A 23052-nucleotide genomic window follows, 5' to 3' on the forward strand; every position below is an offset into this window, starting at 1 on the left:
CACCGCCATTAACCATCTCCTTGACATAAAGGCTATACAGCCCGTCCCCGCAGCTGAACGGGGACGAGGCTTCTATTCCCACTTGTTCGTAGTGCCCAAGCATTCGGGGGGTTGGAGGGCTATCCTAGATTTAAAAAGGCTAAACCGCTACCTTGCCACTCGTAAATTTAAAATGCACACCTTGCAGTCTATACTTACGGGAACCCGGCGAGGGGACTGTCTCACCTCAATTGACCTCTCTGAGGCATATTTACACATTGCAATTCGTCCCTCCCATTACAAGTTTCTCCGCTTTTCCTACAATAAATAGCATTTCCAGTACGTTGTGCTTCCTTTTGGTCTGTCCTCCGCCCCCAGAGTTTTCACCAAGGTTTTGGCAGCTCTCGCCGCCCACCTGCGATCCTTCCCTGTCCGTCTCCACTGTTACCTGGACGACATCCTCATTCTCTCCTCCTCAAGAGTCCACGCCCAACGAGATACTAAATTGACCCTTACCACCCTTCAGGACCATGGGTTCATGATTAATTGGAAGAAAAGTCACCTTTCCCCCTCTACCCGACTCACTCACTTGGGGGCAGTGATCGACACCACCCAGGAACTGGTTTTCCTGTCTCCGGACAGGTGGCTCAGTATCCAACAATCCATCAAAGATGTCAGGAGGGCAAGAAAAGTGTCTCTTTTAGAATTGTCTAAACTGTTGGGGAAGCTTATTTCATGTATATCTATTATCCCTTGGGCCCGTTTCCATACCAGGTCCCTTCAATGGTTTCTGCTGCCGCATCAACGTTCAGGAAGGAGCAACTCGCGACTCCGGGTCAGAGTTCCTCCAAGAGTTCTCTCGTCCCTCCTTTGGTGGACCAGGCCGGCCATCAACAAGGGCCACTACTTCAAGGAACCCGACCGGTTAACCGTCACCACGGACGCGAGCCTCCTCGGCTGGGGCGCTCATGTCCTCTCCATCTCGTCCCAGGGCAAATGGTCGGCAACAGAACAACTCTGCTCCATAAATTGGCTGGAGCTCCACGCTGTCTATCTGGCGCTTCGCAGCTTCCTACCCCAGGTACACGGGCGTCACATCCTGGTCCTTACAGACAACATCACGGCAAAGGCCCATATCAACAGACAGGGGGGCACTCAGTCAGTAAGGCTCATGAGAGAAGCCGAACGTCTGTGCCGTTGGGCGGAATCGAACCTGTCCTCCATCAAGGCAGACCACATATCAGGGACCCTAAACATCCAAGCAGATTGGCTCAGCAGAGCCACCCTGGACCAAACAGAATGGCACCTCCACCCCTCCCTATTCAGGGAGGCAGTCTCAATCTTCGGCCTCCCCACGGTGGATCTTTTCGCATCCCCCCTCAACGCCCAACTACCGAGGTTCTTTTCCAGGTACCCCTCTCACGGGGCGGAGAACCACAATGCCCTCCGTTGCCCTTGGCCTCCAGGGCTCCTTTATGCTTTCCCCCCCCTTACCATCATCCCCAGGGTGATACACAAGTTGATTCTGGAAAAGGCAGAGATTCTTCTAGTAGCCCCTTATTGGCCCAGACGCCCCTGGTTTGCGGACCTCTGCAACCTCTCGGTGGCCCCTCCCTGGAGAATCCCTCCCGACAAGATCTCCCTGTCCCAGGGCCCTCTGCTACACCCGAACCCCCAATGGCTCCAATTAGCCGTCTGGAGGTTGAGCGGGACCGTTTAAAGGGACAGAATTTTTCCAGCCAGGTTATAGACACCATCCTGGCAGCTAGACGGCCCTCGACCACCCGAATCTACAATGCCACGTGGGTCGCCTTTCGTTCTTGGGCCCTCAAACTTCAGATTAATCCCCTTTCTCCCTCCATTGCTCAGATCCTGGAATTTCTTCAGGAGGGCCTCAACAAGGGTCTGTCCACCAACACCCTAAGGCGTCAGGTCGCGGCCCTGGCAATTGTTGTTTCCTCAGATAATGGGGGTCCCATCTCCCATCACCCCCTCATCCGGGCTTTTCTCAGGGGAGCTTCCAATCTCCACCCCCCGACCATACACCGTTTTCCCACCTGGGACCTCAACAAAGTCCTGGTCGCTCTTACCAAGCCCCCCTTTGAACCCATTAGGGAGGCTTCTTTACAGTTTCTCACTCTCAAAACTGTCTTTCTCGTGGCCATTACATCCGCTCGTCGGATCTCGGAGATGGCAGCCCTTTCCATCAGACAGGACCTATGTATCTTTCATTCTGACAGAGTCGTCCTCCGACCTGACCCTACCTTCCTCCCTAAAATAAACTCAGCATTTCACAGAGCTCAGGAGCTCATCCTCCCGAACTTCTGCCCCAACCCCTCTCGAAAGAGGGAGAGACAGTGGCACACCCTTGACGTGAGGCGCGCCTTGAGAGTATATATCAAGCGCACCCAGCCCTTCCGCAAGTCGGAGGCCTTATTCGTCTCTTTTCAGCCTACGTCTCTCGGCCACAAAGTGACTCCCACAACCGTGGGCCGCTGGATTAAGGCCGCCATCGCTAAGGCCTACCAGGCACAGTCCCTCCCTGTTCCTTCTGGCGTGACCGCCCACTCTACTAGAAGTGCGGCTACCTCCGCTGCATGGGCCACCCAAGCTTCAATAACCGATATCTGCAGGGCTGCCACCTGGGCATCCCCATCACCTTTTATCAAACACTACAAGATCGATGTATTCGCCTCTGCCGAGGCTTCATTTGGCAGGCGGGTCCTTCAGCGGGTCCAGGGGAGATTCCACACCAGACGGGAACCCGCCCGCAGGACTCGCCAAGCTTTGGTATGTCCCATCCGGGACGCTCGTAGCAGCTCTATGGAGAAGGGGCGTTGGTTCTTACCTGATACGCTTCTTCTCGTAGAGCTGCGTAGAGCGTCCAGCCCCACCCATTAGCCCGTCTGGTGGGGAATCTCGTTTTTCGGCCAAGCAAACTAATACTTCTTAGTCAGGATGAGAATAGGGCCTTCCTTCTCGTCTTCGCAAAACTGGGGAACGCCGAGAGGACCACGTGATGGAGAGAGGCGTTCCTCAATTTCAAGCTCAGCCTGTGAGAGCTGAGACTGGAGCACCTCCCATCCTGGACGCTCTACGCAGCTCTACGAGAAGAAGCGTATCAGGTAAGAACCAACGCCCCTTTTCCTGGAGTTTATGATTAGTTATCTTGGCTTGCTTTGGAACTCTCGTCAATGCGGTTTGTTTTGGTTTTCTTTTTGCCTCATTATTTACTTTTGTGATTTTAAATTGTGCCTAATAAAACAGTGAAGTTAAGTTGAAGGCTTTAGCAGACTTTAATATATGTTTTGGGTTTTGGGTTATTTTGAGAGACTACGGGTCATCACATTTTGACTCTAGCCACCCCTTCAACTTATTTTTGCTTTTTGTGGGGTAACCATGGATCAGCTCAGAGCAGAGATTGCCCAGTTAAACCAGCAAGTGGCTCTTTTGACTGCACAGGTGGCACAAATGCAAGCTACCCGGCCATGCCCAAAAAGCCCGGGCAGTGCCAGATAAATTTGATGGTTCCCTGGCCCAATTTCCAGCATTTTTTGGGCAGTGCCAGCTTTACATGAGCCTTTGGCCTGAGGACTTTCCCACTGACCGGGATAAGGTGGGGTTTTTGATTAGTTTGTTGTCAGGCTCTGCAGCATGTTGGGCGACACCTCTGCTGACCCAGCCCAACCAGATGTTGGACAATTACGCCGAGTTTTGCTGTTGAGAAAGTTGAAGCAGGGGTGTGGCTCACTCATGGATTATATTGCTAGTTTTTGGGTGGTTGCTCAGGATGTACAATGGAATGAGGCAGCACTATTAGACCAGTTCCAGGAGGGTTTGTCATCGGAGCTCCTGGATGAGTTGGCGTGCACTGAATGCCCTCGCACCCTTCAGGAGCTCATGCATATGTGTCTTTGTATCAATGCTAGACTTCAGCAGCGACTGGTGCAACGATGGACAGAGTCCGTATCTGTTTCCAGTAAGACGGCGCCCTTGGTGAAAGTGCCTTTGGAGGAACCCATGCAGTTGAGGGCTGGCCACCCTCGCCTGACTCAAGTAGAAAAGAATAGACGTCGTCATGATGGTTTATGCCTCTACTGTGGCAATCGAGGCCATTTTGCGGCCAAGTGTCCTGTTAAAACATCCACAGCAGTGATTCCTGCAGTGGCAGGAAATGAGCATCGCTCGGCCTACGGGGGTCTGTAGGTCGGGGTGTAAAGTCCTTTGGCCTGCCATCTTCACCAACCTTGCCATCCTTGCCACCTTTGACATCTTCGACATTTCCACCACAGTCGGTATTGGTGAAGCATCTTGTGCTGCCAGCAAGTGTGTTCGTGCCTGGTGTGGGAGCAGTGGAGATCCCAGCTTTGGTCGACTCAGGGGCCACAGCCAATTTCATGGATACTCATTTTGTCAAGCAGTGGTTCATTCCTCAGCAACAGGTATCCCCACCAGTAATGGTGGAGACGATTGATGGTCGGCTCCTTCGTTCGGGATTTGTGGTTGCTGCAACCAAACCCATTTGCATGTGTATTGGGCAGCATGTGGAGAAAACCGTGTTCTACGTTACCGCAGTGCCTCATTTTCTGGTGCTGCTGGATTTGGAGTGGTTACAGGCCCATGATCCACAGATTGTCTGGTCATCTGGAGCTGTGCAATTCCTTGATAGGAAGTGTGCCAACCATTGCTTGCGCTCCTGTGCAGGGAGTGTGGCTTCGACTGTGGACCTGGATCTACCTGCGGAGTTGGTGGACTTTGCTGATGTGTTTGGGGAGAAGGAGGCGGATCAGTTGCCTCCGCATCAGGCGTATGACTGTCCAATCGACTTGTTGCCCGATGCAAAATTGCCGGTGGGTCAGATATATTCCCTGTTGGAACCGGAGTTGGCCGCATTGTGGGATTTTATTGACATGAACCTCCGGAAAGGGTTTATCCGGTCTTCTACCTCTCCATTGGCTGCACCAGTGCATTTTGTAAAAAAGAAATCAGGAGAGCTACGTTTGTGTTGTGATTACCGCAAGTTGAATTCAATCACAGTGAAGAATCGGTACCCGCTTCCCCTCATCCCTGAACTGATTGAGAGGCTTCGTCAAGCTAAGATCTTTATGAAGTTGGACTTGTCTGGGGCCTACAATCTGGTTCACATTCATGCAGGGGATGAGTGGAAAACAACTTTCCGGACAAGGTATGGGCATTTTGAGTATACCATGATGCTTTTTGGATTAACCAATGCCCCAGCTGTGTTTATGCATTTCATGCACGATTTTTTCCGTGATTTCTTGAATCAATTCGTGGTCATTTATTTAGATGACATTTTAATTTACTCAGACTCCCTGCAGGAACACTGGCAACAGGTGCAGCGGGTGTTGCAACGTTTGCATGATAACCACCTGTTTGCTAAGCGTGAGAAGTTTCAGTTTACACAAACCATGACTGACTTCTTGGGACATCGTATTTCACCTGCTGGGGTAGAAATGGACCTGGAAAAAGTATGATTGTTGCAGGCATGGGAACCTCCACAGCGGGTTCAGGATGTGCAACGACTGTTGGGGTTTGCGAACTACTACCACACATTTATTCCCCGCTTTGCTGCCTTGACTGCTCCCCTTTCTACTCTGCTCAAGAAGGGGGAGAAGTTCCATTGGGGTGCTGAGGATCAGGCAGCTTTCGAGGCATTGAAAGTCACCTTTGCTTCTGAGCCTATCCTCAAATACCCTGATCCAGGCCAGCCATTTGTGGTGGAAACAGATGCTTTTCATGTGGCTGTTGGTGCAGTGCTCCTCCAGGCCTATGCTCCCGCAGGCACCTTGTTCCCATGTGCTTATTATTCCCGGAAGTTTTCATCTCCAGAGTGCAACTATACAATTTGGGACAAGGAGCTATTGGCAGTTAAAGTCACTTTTGAGACATGGCGGCACCACCTGGAGGGGGCTCATCACCAAATCTAGGCTTGGACGGATCATCGCAATTTGGAACACCTATGTACAGCTCAGACATTGAACCAGTGTCAGGTGAGATGGTCCTTATTCTTTGCTCGATTTGATTTCTGGGTGACCTTTGTTCTGAGTGGAGGGAATCAATGCACCGATGCCCTATCTCAGAAGCCCAAGTATACCCGAAGGGAGGATAAAATCTTGCCCCGGACAGTGATTCCGTTGGAGTGGTTTGTGGCCACCAAGGAACCTGTGGACCTTTGAGTGAGGATTCAGGAGACGCAGCAGCAGGATCCATTTGTGGCAGCTCGACGTCGAGAATTGGATGAGAATGGGAGAAAAGAGACTCCTTGGGCGTATATTGGGGACCTGTTGCAGTTCCGTGATCGCATTTATGTGCCTGGAGGTCCTCTTCGTGGCCTTATCCTACATCAATGTCATGATAGTCCGGCGGCAGGACACTTTGGGGTGTTCAAAACACTGCATCTCATCTCCTGGACATTTTGATGGCCGAGACTTAAACATGATGTGTCAGGATATGTGGCATCCTGTGGGATCTGTCGCCAAGCCAAGTATGCTCCTGGTGCGCCCCCTGGTCTCTTGCAGCCCTTGCCCACGCCAGAACGACCATGGGGGGCAGTTTCATTGGATTTCATCATTGAGTTACCACCATCGAATGGTGCCACAACCATTTTGGTGGTGGTGGATATGTTGACTAAAATGGCCCACTTTATTCCATGTGCGGGTCTCCCATCAGCCAAGATAATGGCTCAATTGTTTATCTCCCATGTTTTCCGGCTGCATGGGTTACCAGACCACATAGTATCAGATCGGGGAGTACAATTTACTTCTGGCAGACCCTACTCGTGAAACTGCAGGTTCAGGCATATCTGTCATCTGCTTATCACGCCAAAACTGATGGGGGGACAGAGAGAGTGAATGCTATTTGGGAGCAGCACCTCCACTGTTTCAGCAATACTCAACAACACAATTGGGTGGAAATGCTGCCGGTGGCAGAATTCGCTTTTAACAATGCTCAACATGCATCCACCCATGTGTCCCCTTTCTTTGCTAACTATGGGTTTCATCCACGACTTTTCCCTCTTGAGTAAAGCTTGTGAGCCATTTCCTCCTTTCAATGGTCCATGAAAGTACATCTATAGTACACAGATAACAAAGTCAAAAAGGTGAACAACATTTTTACAGAATTTTAAATAAGTTGAGGCTGGGTGACAAGGAATGGCTGGGAGGGGAGGAGCCAGGTGAGGCACCCCTTGATGTGAGTGACATTGAGTTGGCCACGCCCACCCAGTCATATGACCACCAAGCACGCCCACCCAGTCACATGGCCACAAGCCACGCCCACCAAATAAGCCACACCCACAGAACCAGAAGTAAAAAAAAATTGAATTCCACCACTGGTATGGACAGCTGTTACAGGGTTTAAATATAAATTTAAATCAAGCTGTAATAGTCTACAACGATAATGCTTCCTGCATTAAAACGGCAACAGGTGACAGTAAAAAAATAGAAGCAAGTATGTGGACATTAAATATTGTAATGTAAGAGAAGCCACAAAGATAAATTGATTAGCTTGCTTCACTGTACGTCAGAAGACAATCTGGCCGACATAATGATAAGCCATTGGGTGGAGTGTACCATGGGAAGCATATTAAGTTAATTGGATTTATGTCTCTTCCAGTCATGAAGGGAGGAGTGTCAGAATATTCATGAACTAGCAGAGACATAGTTAACAATTGGGGACTGAAACTTAAAGAGAGAGTCTGGGCATGGTTTAGCTCTGTGCTCTCAACTCTAAAAAGAGAAACTGAAAGTAATTTGTTTTGAGCTGCTGCTTGTGATTTGCTTATGTTACATTGAAAGAATCTACTAATGGTATTGTAAACTTTACTCATGTATTATGCATATAAAGAAGTTACTGGATCCTGCTGAACCAGTCATCTGCATGTTTTCTAGAGTTGAACTTCTGCTGCAAAATCTAATAGAATTGGTGCCTGACTAGGTGCAGGATTTTGATATAGTGGCCTCCGGATTTGGAGTCATGGCATCTCTGTAGGATCAGTGGTCTCTGGCTTTTGGGCACATAGTTTCCCACTGAATCAAGCAAGACTGTCTCATAAAGTGATGTCCTCCTTGTGCTCCACAAGCCATTCATCTTCTCCAAAGCCTCCTTTAGAGCTTGGTTCAAACTGTCAGGCAGGACCGTACTTGCTTTATTTTGGCTTCTGGTGAAGGTGGGAATTACCATCTGGTGCAAGGGGATGAGCGGGTAATCACTTCTTTTTTAGTGCTGTTGTAATTAAGCAAGTGAGAGAGGGCATCAGTTAGGAAGTTCTTCCCTGCGGGCAAATACTTCAATGTGAAGTAGAACTAAGCGAAATAGTGCACTGGGCTTGTTTGGCCAAGAGCCTTCAGAGTTTTTAGCGTGCTTTTAGGTTCCTGTGGTCTGTCCACACCTCAAATGGAGTTTTACTGCCCTCCAGGAAATGTCTTCAGGTAAGTAGGAACCATCACATAATGTAGGCCTCCTTCTCCCACACTGTCCACCTGTACTCAGCATTGGACAGATTTTTTGGGAAGTGTAGGTGCAGGGTTGCAGACAGCCCTGTTGATCCTTTTAGAGAAGGACCATTCCAATACGACATCGTTGGCATTGGCCTGAATGAAAAAATCACTACTGGCATTAGGGTGTTTGAGGATGGGTTGGGTGGCAAACAGGCTTTTGAGTTTTTCAAATGTTGCCTGGCATTCCATGTCCACTTGAGAGGTTGCCCTGCTTTGGGTTTTCATTCTCCCTTGGTATTGAGCAAGTTTGTTAATGGGAGGGCAAAAGCAGGGGTGAATTGCCTGTAGAAGCTTGCAAAACCCAGGAAACTTTGTAATTGCCTTCATGGCATGTCCCATTTGAACACCGTTTTCACTTTCTCTGGGTCCATTTGAGATGTGGTATCCCAAGTAATCCAATGTAGCTTTGTGAAACTCACATTTGAAGAACTTCATGTACAGTTGGGCATCACAGAGTTTCTTTAGCACTACTCTCACAATTTTCACATGTTCCTCCATGTCTTGGTATAGATTATCATCTAGATACACCAGGACCCCTTTAAATAGTTGCTTGTGTAACATTTCGTAGATTAATTGCATAAACGTACCCAGTACCCCTTCTCATTCAAATGGGAGGACTCTGAATTGAAAGCATCCCAACAGGCAATTGAAAGCAGTTTTCTACTTGTCTCCCTTAATCCATAATACGCTTCTTGTAAATTTAATTTGGTGAAATATTTTCCCTTGGTTAGGTGTCTTAGTGTGTCCTTCAGTAAGGGAAGGGGATAGACATTCTTCACACAGCTGGTTTTCAGGCCATGGTAATCGACACAGAGGCCCAGGGACCCATCTTTCTGAACAGGACCAGGGCTGCCAAATTTTTGTCTATGAAAGTTCTGATTTTGTTCCTCCAATTCCCTGGGCATCACTGAATACAACTTGGGTTTTGGTAATTTGGCCCCAGATAGAATCTCAATAGCAGTCTGTGGGATGATGAGGGGAAAGTATCTTGCTCACTGAAAGCTTCTTTCAGGTCCCAGTACTCTTTAGGTATTAGAGAGATTGCCTCACCTCTTTCGCAATTTGGCAGAGTGCCAACCACTTTTGCTTTCTCAGTGAGAGGGGTGAACTTGTACAGTTCCTCGTTCACTGTGGCTTTCTTTGTTGGGTGCCCAATTTATGGGTTCCATCTTTCCAGCCCAGGCAAACCCCAGGATCATGGGCCATTCTATGCTAGGGGCTACATTGAAGCTAATTGTCTCTGAATAAGAATCTATTTTCATCTCTAGTGGTTCGGTCATGAAACAGGCAGCACCCTCCACACACACTACTGAGCCATCTAACTGGTATGTTTAATTCATGGAAGTGGAACTCTGAGCCTTTCTACCAGGCTGAGGCTCACTAGGCAACAGGTGCAGCCAGACCAGAGCAGTTAGCATTACCATCTGTCCCAAAGAAGCCACCCTCTGCTTTCACCATAATTGGATTCAGAGGTCCACTTATCAGTGGATCATTGTCACCACTGCTGTCACTTTCTCCAGTTGGCATTTGGATGTTAGTCAGAGTTCCCTCCCCTTCACTGGACAGTGGAGTGAACTCTATGACTTTGGCCCCTTAATATGTCATGGACCTGGATCTGGCCTTTTGGATGGAGCATCTGGAGTTCCGCATGCTTGGTCATGGTGTGGGCCAGTTGTTTGCCCAGCAGCCTTTTCTCCTGCATTCAAAACATTGAGCATTGCCTGGGGCTCAGCCTGTCAGCTCAGCTGTGGGGCCTCCTTTCTTTCTGGCATCTTGGAGAAATTAATGGACCTGTAAGGTATTTATGTGTCTTATAACTTATTTCTAAGTATTGTATGTTGTAGAGAAAATTTCTCTTTCTGTTCTCAATGGATATTCCATAGAAAGAAGTAGTGGAAGAATTTTGAATGAAAGATCATTTCTAAGCCCTTTTCATTGAATCCAAAAATGAGCCAAATCATTGACTTTTTTATTGAGAAGAAAACTACATTTTGTAATTGATCCATGCCTTATAGTAATCTTTTATTTGAGTATGTACTGTGTACTAAATCATACATTTTATTTAAAAATTACAGTAAAGTGAATATAGTTGAATATAGTTCATTTTCTTTAACAATTACAGTTTAGGTCTTTAATATAATTGTAAATATCAGTTTTCCCTAGTTCATAATATTTTTTTAAAAAAACAGGATGTTTAACTCAAATCTTTTTACAGATAATTTAAAATTATCTCTTTACCTTGAGGCATTAATTAATTAATCAATTAATTAATATTTCAGTGCCATATAACTCCAAACCAGGTCTGGCAGATTACAATATAATAAACAATAAAAACATAACACAAAGCAATAAGATTGGATTACTATGTATAAAATCATGGACAAAAATACATCTCACAATGGGCTTCATCCATCTTGATTAAAGGCCTTGGGGAACAATTCATGTCCTTATGGAAAAGTATAAAGTGGGAGCCATTCAGATTTTGGGGGGAAATTAAAAAAAATGGGGGGGGGTGTCTAGTTCCAGAAGGTATGAGATTGCTTCACCTATGTAGCAGCCACCCAGCTACTCTTTTACCCAAGATTTTTCAAAGAAATTTTAATTAACAGAAATAAAATCCTTGGGAGTATGTATATATTCCTCATTCAAGAAATGTTACTGGAAGATACAGCAATTTAAAAGCATTTGAACATAAGCATTCATTGCATATGGGGGGAGGTATTTTTGTTTTTGTCTTCCTACTGCTAAATATTATTTTTTATGGAATTGAGCTGCTACAACCATAGTGTATTCACAGTGCTGTCTTCCTTCAGTATGCAACTGATGATTTCTTTCTATTCTGTTACAGAAATACATTGTGAGGGTTGTTTAAACTATGGCCCAGTTCTATTATAAGAGAAGCATCAATGCCTCTTACAGAGATCGCATCCCTCTTCACGTCGTGCGAACAGAATCTGAACTCTCCCCTGCTGAGAAAGCCTATTTGAATGCTGTAGAAAAAGGAGATTATGCCAGTGTGAAGCAAGTCTTGGAAGAAGCAGAACTTTATTTCAAGATCAATATTAATTGCATTGATCCTCTTGGAAGAACAGCTCTTCTCATTGCAATAGAAAATGAAAACTTGGAGTTCATAGAGTTGCTCTTGAGCTTTAATGTCTATGTTGGAGATGCTTTGCTACATGCCATCAGGAAAGAGGTGGTTGGTGCAGTTGAGCTACTCCTCAATCACAAGAAGCCCAGTGGGGAAAAACAGGTATCTGGGAAAGCTACCAGTTTATGACTGAGCATTCACTCTTGTTAATCATTCCAAAGAAATATCTAATTAGAATCAGTAGGTCTTTGGCCTAAGATCAAGTGTGTGTGAAGTAACTCATAAAGGTTGAAAATGTGAAGTATGCATATGACAGATTCAGTACTATTTTATTATGCTGCTTCTTTGTCTTGTTAATTATTTCTTTAAGTTCATAACTCCCAATGTGGCTAAATAAATTATCTGACTACAGAGGCATGTACAAAAAAAACTAACGTAAAAAATTATGGTGTGTACCAAAAATTTTTTTTTTACCAAATCCTTAAATCTTTGCCAGTAAAAATAATGAACATGATTATTTGGCAGAATATTATAGTTTTCTCAGAAGGAGGAGAGTACTGAATCTCTTCCTTTACCACTTACCTTTTTTTTAAAAAAAAAATCTTATTATAGCTGACAAGACCTATAACACTCTTCTTTCCCAAATTTCAGCCACTAACTTAAATGTTGGGGGAAATCTCAAAGAGGAAACCATATATTATATCACATTTCAAAACCCAATTTCAGTATTAATGTTAGCATCTATTCATTCAGTTTTACATTCCAAATTCTGTTCATTTTAACCTCTGATACAAGAACCTCTATGATAAGGATGCATATTTTCCTGGTGATTGAATGAAGAAATTGGGCAGTAAAAATTATTGTAGTCACTATATACTATATGTCACTGGTGGGATTCAGTCAGTTCTAGCCGGTTTTAGCGAACCAGTGGTAAAAATTCTGGCTGGTCTTCCCCACCCTGCCCAGTCACTCCTCATATTGACTGCTCACCTGGCATAGCTGCTGCTGCTTTCTGTTTGGCTCCCTTGCTTGTCTCAACCACATGGTCTCTGCAGGCCAGCCAGCTTGCCTTCGCCCTGGCCTCCCATGTGGGCCAGATTCCTGCCGAGCCTTCCCTCGCCATTCTCTGCTGCCTCCGATGGGGCCTAGCTACCTGCCTGTCTGGTGAGCTTTCCTTCACCTCTTTGCTGGCATGAACAGCCTCTTACAGGGCTTCCCTAGGGCTCCCCCAGCCTGTTCAAGGCTGAAATAGAGGCTTCCTGGGCCTGATCCAGCTGTCCCAGGCCTCCCTCAGGCCTTCCCAGGAACCCCCTATCTCTTACAGGCCGAAATAGAGAGTTCCTGAGCCCAATCCACCCCCCCACACATCATTTCCCATGACTTTACTGTACTTACTTTTTGAAGAGCTGCAGAAGAGACTGAGCCACATGGCTGAGAAGCCAAAACCTTTTATTCAGAACTTGTGAAGCTGTAGGAACGTGAGATGTAAGGAAAACAGCTTTCTCCATTTGAATAAAAGACTTCAGCTTCCAGCTATGAGGGCCTGCAGGCTGAGTTTTTACCCAGTCTAGTCAGGCTTAGTTTGGATCCAGTCTGCTTGCTGCTGACGGGCTAGTTCAAATGAGCAGCCAATCAACAAGGGCCTTGCAGTTCACCCCGATGAGACAAAGAAAGCAACCTCCCCTTTCACTGCTGCTGCTGCCTCAATCCCTGAAGCAGGAGGCTGCTGACCACATGGCCCCAGCCGAAGTATTTATTTATTTATTTATTTATTTATTTGCTTATTTATTTGCTTATTTATTTGCTTATTTATTTATTTATTTTGTCAAGTGATTATTAGATAACAGGTATAAGTATAAACATGGTTATGAATACATGAAATGGATACGAATTTTAAAAAAAGAAACAATAGGACAGGGATGGTAGGCACATTGGTGCGCTTATTCACTCCCCCTACAAACCCCTTAGGAAAGGGATGAGGTCAATAGTAGATAGTCTAAGGTTAAAGTTTTGGGGGTTTGGGGAAGAAACCACAGAGTCAGGTAGAGTATTCCAGACATTGACCACTCTGTTGCTGAAATCGTATTTTCTGCAATCAAGTTTGGTGCGGTTTACCTTGAGTTTGTATCTATTGTGTGCTCTTGTATTGTTATGATTGAAGCTGAAGTATTCATTGACAGGAAGGACATTACAATATATAATTTTATGTACTATACTTAGATCGAACCGAAGGCAGCTTAATTCTAAGTTGTCTAGGTCTAAAATTTCAAGTCTGGTAGCATAAGGTATTCTGCTACAAGTAGAGGAGTGGAGAACTTTTCTTGTGAAATATTTCTGGGCTTTCTCAATTGTATTAATATCAGATACATAATACGGGTTCCAGACTGATGAGCTGTATTCAAGTATTGGTCTAGCAAATGTTTTGTATGCTCTAGTTAGTAGTGTGATATTACCTGAGAAAAAGCTGTGCAGGATTAGGTTTACAACTCTTAATGCCTTTTTGGCTATGAAGTTACAGTGAGCTCTAGCACTTACATCATTTGAGATGAGTACTCCAAGGTCCTTGACAGAGTTTGGGTCATCAACAAGGTCTTGACTATTCAGCTTGTATTTTATTTTCTGATTTTTTTGCCAATATGAAAGACAGATTTGTTGAGATTTGAAGTTGCCATTTGTTTGACCATTCTGATACATAGTCAAGGTCTTTTTGAAGGGTAGCAGTATTGTCGATGGTGTTGAATAGCTTTACATCATCAGCGAAAAGAATGCAGTTGCTCTTAATATGATCACAGAGGTCATTTATGTAGAGTATGAAGAGAGTTGGTCCTAGAACACTGCCTTTGGGGACACCACTGTTGACAGGTAAAGAATTTGATAGGACACTCCCAATGTTGGCCATTTGTTGTTTGTTTGACAGGAATGCTTCTATCCAGTTATGTAGGTGTCCAGAGATACCATAAGATTTTAATTTTAGGAGTAGTTTGTCATGTACCACTGAATCAAAGGCTTTACATGTAAATTGTGTCAATTGCTTTGCCCTGATAAAGTTGTGTAGTCCATATGTTTTTTCAGTGTAAGAGTTGCAGATTACAGGATAGTTTTTTTCTGAAACCAAATTGTTTATTAGAGAGGAGGTTGTTTGTCTCTAAATGGAGGATAATGGATTGGTTAATAATTGATTCCATGACTTTACAGGTGACACAGCATAAAGAGATTGGCCTGTAATTTTCAACTAGGCTAGGGTCTCCCTTTTTGAAGATGGGGATGACCATGGCTAGTGACTATAGCTTTGGCAAGGAGCTAGTCCTGAAAGATTTTTCAAAGAGGTTGGTCTATGGCAGTGGATAGCTTTTTTAAAAAGTAGGCACATATTCTGTCTGGTCCAATAGGTAGAGATGGTTTTAGATTGCGTAGTGCTTTTTCAACATTGTCTTTTGTAAAATTGATATTTATTAGATCATTGTAGTTGTCTGTGATTCGACTAGAAAATACTGGGCATGATCCATTGCTGTTTTCAAATATTGAGCCAAAGAATGTGTTAAAGATTTCTTTTTGGATTGAAGCTTCCTTATTGTTATGGATAACTTGTTTTTTCTGGTTTTGGGAGTTGTTATTGGTACATATAATTTGATGACTCTTTTGACTTCAAGTAAAAATATGTTGTAATGGTCTTCAACAGTATTGCATCCAGTAAATAGAAATTGCCAATCAAGAGATGAGAGATCGTTGTCTATAAGATCATAGTTGCCTTTTTTGAAATTATAATTGGGGATCCCATCGTTATGATGATTTTTGTTTGGACGTATGTTGAGACAAAAGTCTATCATGTTATGGTCACTGTTGAAAAAGGGTTCTTTAATTTGTATTCCATAAATTGAATTCAAACTATTGCAGAAGATAGGCAGTTGATCGAGGCAGTTGTTAAGTCTAGTCTTGTTGGTTATTAGTTGTTCCAGTCCCAGATTTGTTACAGCATTGTAGAAGATTGCATGTGTTGGTTCAGTTTCTATATTCGTTTAGGGTCCAGTTAATATGAGGTAGATTGAAGTCACCAAGAAAGATAAAAGCATATGGGCAGGATGTTGCCCATGTTAGTAGTGAATTTAGCTTGTTTACATGTCCGATGTCATAATCAGGGGCTGTGTAACATAGTTAGAATTGAAATGTGATATTTAAAGGTCAGTTCACAGATGATGGTCTCAGGAAGAGGGTTGTTGACTTACTTTTGATACAATCAGCATGGTAGTCAAAGCACAGGTCTTTCTATTGTCTAGACATTTTTTGGGTTCTGTGCGGAGTTCACAGGAGCAGTATGGATAAGTCTGGTCTTGAGCAAAGTTTCTTATGGGTGGGATTGGTTTTTACAATGGCGTTTATTGTATGAATGCATATACGTTTGCTGGACTCATTTTTGGAAACAACTCTACAAAATCTAGGGGCCACCAAGCCATCATTGTATTTGAACTCAGGGCCATTTCTGATTATTTCAATGATATCTTCAGGAAAAATGTTCATTGTATTTGAGTTGCTTATGATATTGTGAACTTTGGTGATATCAACTGATTCGTTGGTGTCTTCAAGACCAAATAAGATGGCATTTGGACGTTTCTGATCATGTTCCATGATGTCTCTGATGAGTAAGGGGATATCATTTATGGAATTATTTGATGGGATAGTGATTGTTTGTGGCTGTGGTTTGGTGGTTATTTTTGGTTGTAGTTGTGATTGTAGTTGAGGTAGTAGTTGTGGTAGTGGTTGTTGAGTTGGGATTTGATTTTTTTAAAATAAACTTTATTAATTTTACAATTAAAACAGACAAACAACACGTACATAAATGTGAAAAAGAAAAAAGAAACAAAAAAGGAAAGTAGAAAGAAAAATCAGAAAACAATTAAAAACACTGTTGTACTCAACAGTTTGTGGGAACTTATTTTCAACCTTATTTTATACCCTCTATACCATTTATCCTTGTGCGAATATATATCTATCTTTATTTCTATATTCACTATTACAATTATAACATATCTTCTTCTGCCCTTTATTGTTTAATCGATCTTTGTTCTATCCATTCATACCAGCAATTCCAGCCATTGTAGTACATTGATGTATCTTTTCTTTTTAATGCCAAAGTTAATTTGTCCATCTCTGCACAATTTGCTATTTTTTGAATAATCATTTCCTCTGATGGAATATGAGGTTGTTTCCAACATTGTGCAAAGGCCAGTCTGGCTGCTGTCAAAATATGTACTATGGTATACTTCACTTTTTTTGAGATTTGTTTGTTGAAGATCCCTAATAGAAAGAGTTCTGGTTTAAGTTTGATCTGTTCTATTGTCATTTCCTCCAACCATTTTCTAATTTTCTGCCAATATTTTTGTGCCTCTATACAAGACCACCACATATGGAAGAAAGTTCCCTCCTTTTTTTGACATTTCCAGCAATTCGGACTCATGTTGGGTTGCATTTTCGCTAATCTCAAGGGGGGGAAGATGCCATTTGTAAAACATCTTATAGGCATGTTTCTTGTAGGCTGCCGATTTTGTGATTTTATTATTTCTGCTCCAGACCTTCTCCCATTCTATTAAAGTGATACTACATACTATATTCCTACTCCAGGCTATCATATTCCCTTTGACAATTTCTTCCTCTAATTCTGCCTCTAGTAAGTAATTTATAAGTAAAATTTTGTTATATTTTTTTTGTCTGGGCCTAATAGAATTTTGTCTAGTTGCTGAAGTTTATTATTGATTCCAAATTCTTTCTTATCCTGTTTGTATCTACTCTGTACTTGAAAGTATGCCCCATCTATCAATTTGTACTCCCTGGTCTTGGAGGTCTTGCCACAACTTCAAATTTTCTTGAGCATCCAATAAGTCCTTGTATATTTAATCATCTTAGTAATATCCAAAATTGGGTGTATCATCACTTCCATTGTTGAAATCCAGATTGGTATCTTTAAATAATGTTTTCTCCTTATTTTCTTCCAGTTAGTCAATAATGCATCTCTAATTAAGTGTCTGTGAAAGTATTTCTGGGTGGTTTTCTGATATCCCATACAAAAGCATGTTACCCCCTCTGTAGGTCATGGCCTTCTAGAACTAATACTCTCTTGTTTGTTAAGTTCACCCATTCCTTCAACCATACTAAGGAGGCCTCACTATAGTACAACTCCCAATTTAGAAGGGCCATCCCTCCCCTGCTCTTCATATCTTGCATTGTCTTTACATTTATCCTTGGTTTTTTCCTTTGCCAAATGAATTTTGCAATTATTTTATTAAGTTCTTCAAAATACTTTTTGTGTACTTTAATTGGTATCGTCTGAAATATATAAAGAAATTTTGGAATTGACATTTTAATTGTTGCAATCCTGCCTAATAGTGAAAGTTGCAGTTTATCCCATGTTTCTAAATCCTTCTTTACCTGTTGCAAAAGTTTGTCATAATTGTTTTCCTTTAGAGTTTTGCAATGGGCTGTCAGCCATATTCCTAAGTATTTAACTTTTTTTATCACTTGAAATCCCATGACCTTTTCTAATTCTAACTTCTGTTTTCCTGTTAGATTTTTAGTCATTAGTTCCATTTTCTTTCTATTAATTTTTAATCCTGCAACTACTCCAAATTGTTCTAACTCGTTCATCAGTTTTTGTCCTCTTTCAATTGGCTCTTCAATAAAAAACATGTCATCTGCAAATGCTTGCAGCTTATATTCTTCTTTCTTAACCTTTAATCCTTTTATGTCTGGATGCTGTCTAATATATGTTAGTAATGTTTCCAATGATAATATGAAGAGCAGGGGTGAGAGTGGGCAACCCTGTCTGACTCCTTTCTCTATTTTTATTGGGCGGGTATATTCCACATTTATCGTAATGTTCACCTGTTGTGTGTCGTAGATAGTGGTTATAATATTTTCAAATTTGGTGCCTAAGTTCATGTTATAAATTATTTGGATTAAAAATTGCCAATTCAAGTTATCGAAGGCCTTCTGTGCATCTAAAAACATAAAGGCTATTTGTTTCTGGGGGGCTTCATAAAATTCCAAAACATCTAATACTATTCTTAAATTATTCCTGATTTGTCTGTTCAGGAGAAATCCATTTTGGTCTTGATGTATCAGGTCATTCAAAATTATTTTTAATCTGTTTGCAACAATAGAAGCAAATATTTTATAGTCCATATTTAACAAGGAAATTGGCCTGTAGTTTTGTATATATCGGGAGTCCAAGTCTTCCTTCGGGATCAGCGAAATCAATGCTCCCCTCCATGAGTCCGGCATTCTGGCTGTCAGTAGGACATCATTAAAAACTTCCACCATAAGGGGTCCTATTAGTTCTCCTATAGCTTTGTACAGTTCTCCTGGGATCCCATCTGGTCCTGGAAATTTACTATTTTTCTGGTTCTCTATTGCTGTTTTCAATTCAGACCAAGTAATATCTTTGTTTAATAATTCTTTCATCTCTTCCCCAATTACTTTATCCTTCATTTTATCTAGATAGTTTCTTATCCTATCCTCATTGATCTCCTCCTTTTTATATAAATCTTCAAAATACTTATGGACAATTTCTTTTTTCTGTTCTATCCCCTGTTGCATATCTCCATTTCCATCTATTAATTGGTAAATCAATCTTTTTTCTTTCCCTTTTTTAAGTCTGTAGGACAACCATCTCCCTGGCTTATTAGTGTGCTCAAAATAAGTTTGCCTAGTTGTATTCAAATTTATAATCATTCTCTCTTGTTCAATTCAATTCAATTTGTGTTTAATTATTGTCATCTGGTTTTGCAATCGTGAATCCTTCGGGGTACTTTGCAATTGAATTTCTAATCCTTTAATTTTTTGTTGTAGTTTATTTTGCTGGGCATATTTTTCTTTATTCCTCTTGGCATTATAAGAGATTTTTACACCTCTTATTACTGCCTTCATTGTGTCCCAAATGTTTTGTTTCATAGTTGCTCCATTGTTATTTTCCTTTAAGAAATAATTTGATTCCTCCTTAAGTTTATTCGTGTATTCTTTTTCTCTAATTAACTGCGTATCTGTCCACTTTTTCCTGGGTTTTTTCCTACCTTTCCAGATTATTTGAATTGGATTGTGATCTGCCCATTCATTGGGTAAAATTTCAGTCCCTTTTATTTCATTTGCTATTTCCCCATTCATCCATGCCATGTCAATTCGTGTCCATATTTGGTGGGGATTTGAATAGAATGTAAATTGTTTTTCCTCAGGTTTAACCTTCGCCATATATCAATCAAATTTAACTCCCTCATCATTTCCATACATATTTTTGGAAGCTCTCTTTTTTTCCCCTGTTTCTCCCCCCAATACTGTGGTCTTTTTGGTAATCAGCAATAGCGTTAAAGTCCCCTATGATACAAATATTTCTTTTTTCCAGTCCTACTATTTTTTCATATAAATACTTAAAAAACTATTTTTGTTCTCCATTCAGGGCATAGATTACCACTAAAAGGATTGGAATAGCATTAATCCAGATCTGCAAAACCAGAGTTCTTCCATCAGGATCTGACCATATTAACTCTGCTTTCATGTCCTCTTTCACATACACTGCTATCCCTTTCTTTTCCCCCACATCTGCCAGTGCAGTAAATAGCTTCCCTAATTTCGGGCATTCTAAATATTTTTCATCTGATTTCTTTATATGGGTTTCTTGTAGGCATACTATGTCAGTGTTTTGCTTGATTAATTTGGCTATTGTCCTTTTCCTTTTTATCATAGAGTTGAGACTATTTATGTTAATTGACAATATTTTCCTTTCTTCTTCCATTACTTAATTTTGTTTCACTCTTTGTCTTGTAACTGCTCCGGTTTCTCTTTGTGCCTGAAGGTGTATCCTATCTTCTTCTCTCACCTGATGTGGTTGTTTCCTTGGTTTCCTAAAGCTCCATATCTGTTCTTATGTTGGCCTTGATCTTCTTGGGAGTATATTTCAATTTCATCCTTACTGCTCTGTTCTTCTGGGCCTACCAACCGTTCATAAAATTCCTGGGCCTTTCCCATAGAATCTATTTTAATTTTCCTTTCCTCCCATGAAACTAACATCCCCTCTGGGATCAACCATTTAAATACAATTCATTTTTTATTTAAGTGGGCCGCTAAAAATTTGTAGTCTCATCTCTGATCTCTTACTCTTCTTGGTATTTGTTTGAGAACCAAGACTTCTTTGCCTTTATACATAATTGATTCTTCTCTTGATATCTTATATATAATGTTCCAGACATTCCTTCTTGTGAATCGTATATGACTTCTCTTGGGCATTTATGGCATCTCGTGTAATTTGTACTAACTCTGTAGACTCCTTCAAACTCTCTCAAGATGTCATCTTTGTCCTTTTCCAATAGTTCCACCAATATTTCTGCCATTACCTGTTCCAAACCTTCTTCTCTTGATTCCGCTATATTTTGGAATCTCAGGTATGTAGCAGCCTTGTCCATCTCTAGGTAGATCAAGGGATTTGATTTTGAGCTGATAGGTATTTGCTTATCTGTGCTGTATTTTTTTTTAAGAGAGATTAGGCTTGCTTGTATAGTTGTTTCTAAATGTGTTCTAAGCATTCTTCTATTGAGTGAATTCTGTCAGAATTTCAACTCTGTCAGACGGTATTTAGTTTGTTTAGCTTAGGTAAACATGATGGACATAGACAAGGGAATATATCTGATGTTTTTAGGAGATCAGCTAGGTTTTTGTTTAAGTTTAAGCAGGCGAGGTGGGCTTGATTGTCACATAGGTGGCATTTAATGTTATTTTCGCTTTCATTGATAGTTTCAAGACATTTAAAGCATGTGCAGGAGTCTGGGAGGTCATAGGTAGAGAAATTATTCTTTTGTTGTTTTTTGGTAGTGGAGGGTTTGGAGTTTTTGGCTTGCATGGTCAATGATAATAGTACACTAAACAATTACAATAGCTTAATTAATGTGATAGGTAGACAATTACTTAATGAATGTTTTACTTTTACCCAGAAGCTGGTGAAAATGTTTCCTTAGATTTCATGTTCTTACAGTTTCACCATCATCTGAATAAAATACTTGTCTACCAGTGGGACAGCCTCTTCTGGACCTCTGGAGATCTTCAAAAAAGTAAGATCTTCAAAAATTAAGTAATAAAATAAATGGCATGATTAACATTTCCATTATTTTAAGTGGGAACTAAAGGTAATTAAGTTAGCATGAATGTAATCTATTATGGTTATGTTTAAAATATTTTTATATGTTAAAAATGTCCCTGATTTGCAACTAAATCATTTATATCCATCCTTTGATTTTTGCAGCAAATTGTACATTTATAAAAGCAAAGTGAATATTAATTGAAAATCAATCTGTTTCCTCAGAGTAGTTCCACTCTCACCATCTTCTAAAGCTCTATTCCTTAATTAATTTTTCTTAATAATTTGTCTATTTAGAACAACATAAAGGAAGCGGGGGGGGGGGGAGGCAATAGAATTCCTAAGGGAGCAAAATCCCTACAGCTATATAATGATGGTCTGTAAAGTGGTCTTATTGCCACAGTAAAAAGCAGTAAAAAAAACAATGATTTTAAAATACAGCTATTGCTGTTTCCAAAATATATACCAGTACTTGCTAAAATTTTAGAAGATACCTATGTTAACAGATAGCTGCTTCCCTTAGCAGAAGAACAGCTTCCAATATAGGGGAGAATAATGACAAATTCATCAAGTTTTTATATTTGTTTGAGAGTCTGTGAGAAACCTTTTGCTAATGTTAGAATGAGACCTCACTGAATAACTAATGTAGTTTTGCCTTGTAGTTCTTAAAATCCATGTCACAGAATTAAATGTTTCAAAGGTATTCATATCATTTTAGCCATTTTTGACATAAAATTGCCAGATTTAAAAATTCTGAGTAGAAAGAAAGATAGATAGAAAGAACGAAAGAAAGAAAGAAAGAAAGAAAGAAAGAAAGAAAGAAAGAAAGAAAGAAAGAAAGAAAGATAGGGAGGGTGGAAGGGAGGGAAGGGAGGGAGGGAGGGAGGGAGGGAGGGAGAAAGAGGAAAGTGAAAGTGAATGAGATATGGATGGATGAACGGATAGATGGAGGGAGGGAAGGAAAAAGGAGAGGAAGGAAAGACCACAAACCCTGGCACTAGACGCAGCTTCAGAGGATGCTTTGAAACTGCACAACAATCCAGGACTGGAAGATACGTTGGAGGTCATGTTAGTCCAACCCCCTGCAGGAGACCTTGTATCATCTTGGTTATTTTGGTACCTCTAACACAGAGAATCCCACCACTGCTATATGTTGAATTAGTCCATCTCTGAACACCCAGTTGTCCTTAAAAAAAAGCTAAATAGGATTGGACCAGTGATGGGACTCAAAAATTTTCACTACAGGTTCTGTGGGTGTGGCTTGGTGGGCATGCCTTGTTGGTCATGTGACTGGGTGGGCATGGCTTGTTGGTCATGTGGTTGGGTAGGCGTGGCCAAGTTGATGTCTCACA

At 41.8% G+C, this 23052-nt stretch overlaps 1 protein-coding gene across 4 annotated transcripts in view; it reads left to right on the forward strand.

The window, feature by feature from the left end:
• TRPC4 (transient receptor potential cation channel subfamily C member 4) overlaps positions 1-23052 on the forward strand; it is a 298467-nt gene that overhangs the window by 123173 nt on the left and 152242 nt on the right. For 2 of the 4 annotated variants that reach the window (XM_087926043.1, XM_087926044.1), the window contains exon 1: positions 11353-11751. The exons of 1 other annotated variant lie outside the window; for it this stretch is intronic. In XM_087926043.1, the coding sequence (XP_087782169.1) occupies positions 11374-11751 (378 nt within the window). In that variant the 5' untranslated portion in view covers positions 11353-11373. Of the gene's footprint in view, positions 1-11352; positions 11752-21636; positions 21675-23052 lie in introns of those variants that run through there. One more of the 4 variants, XM_087926045.1, reaches the window with a different exon arrangement.

The sequence above is a fragment of the Pseudonaja textilis genome, chromosome 2 (genome assembly GCF_049901715.1).
Source record: "Pseudonaja textilis isolate UNSWEBS1 chromosome 2, rPseTex1.2, whole genome shotgun sequence".
NCBI classification, from domain to species: Eukaryota; Metazoa; Chordata; class Lepidosauria; order Squamata; family Elapidae; genus Pseudonaja; species Pseudonaja textilis.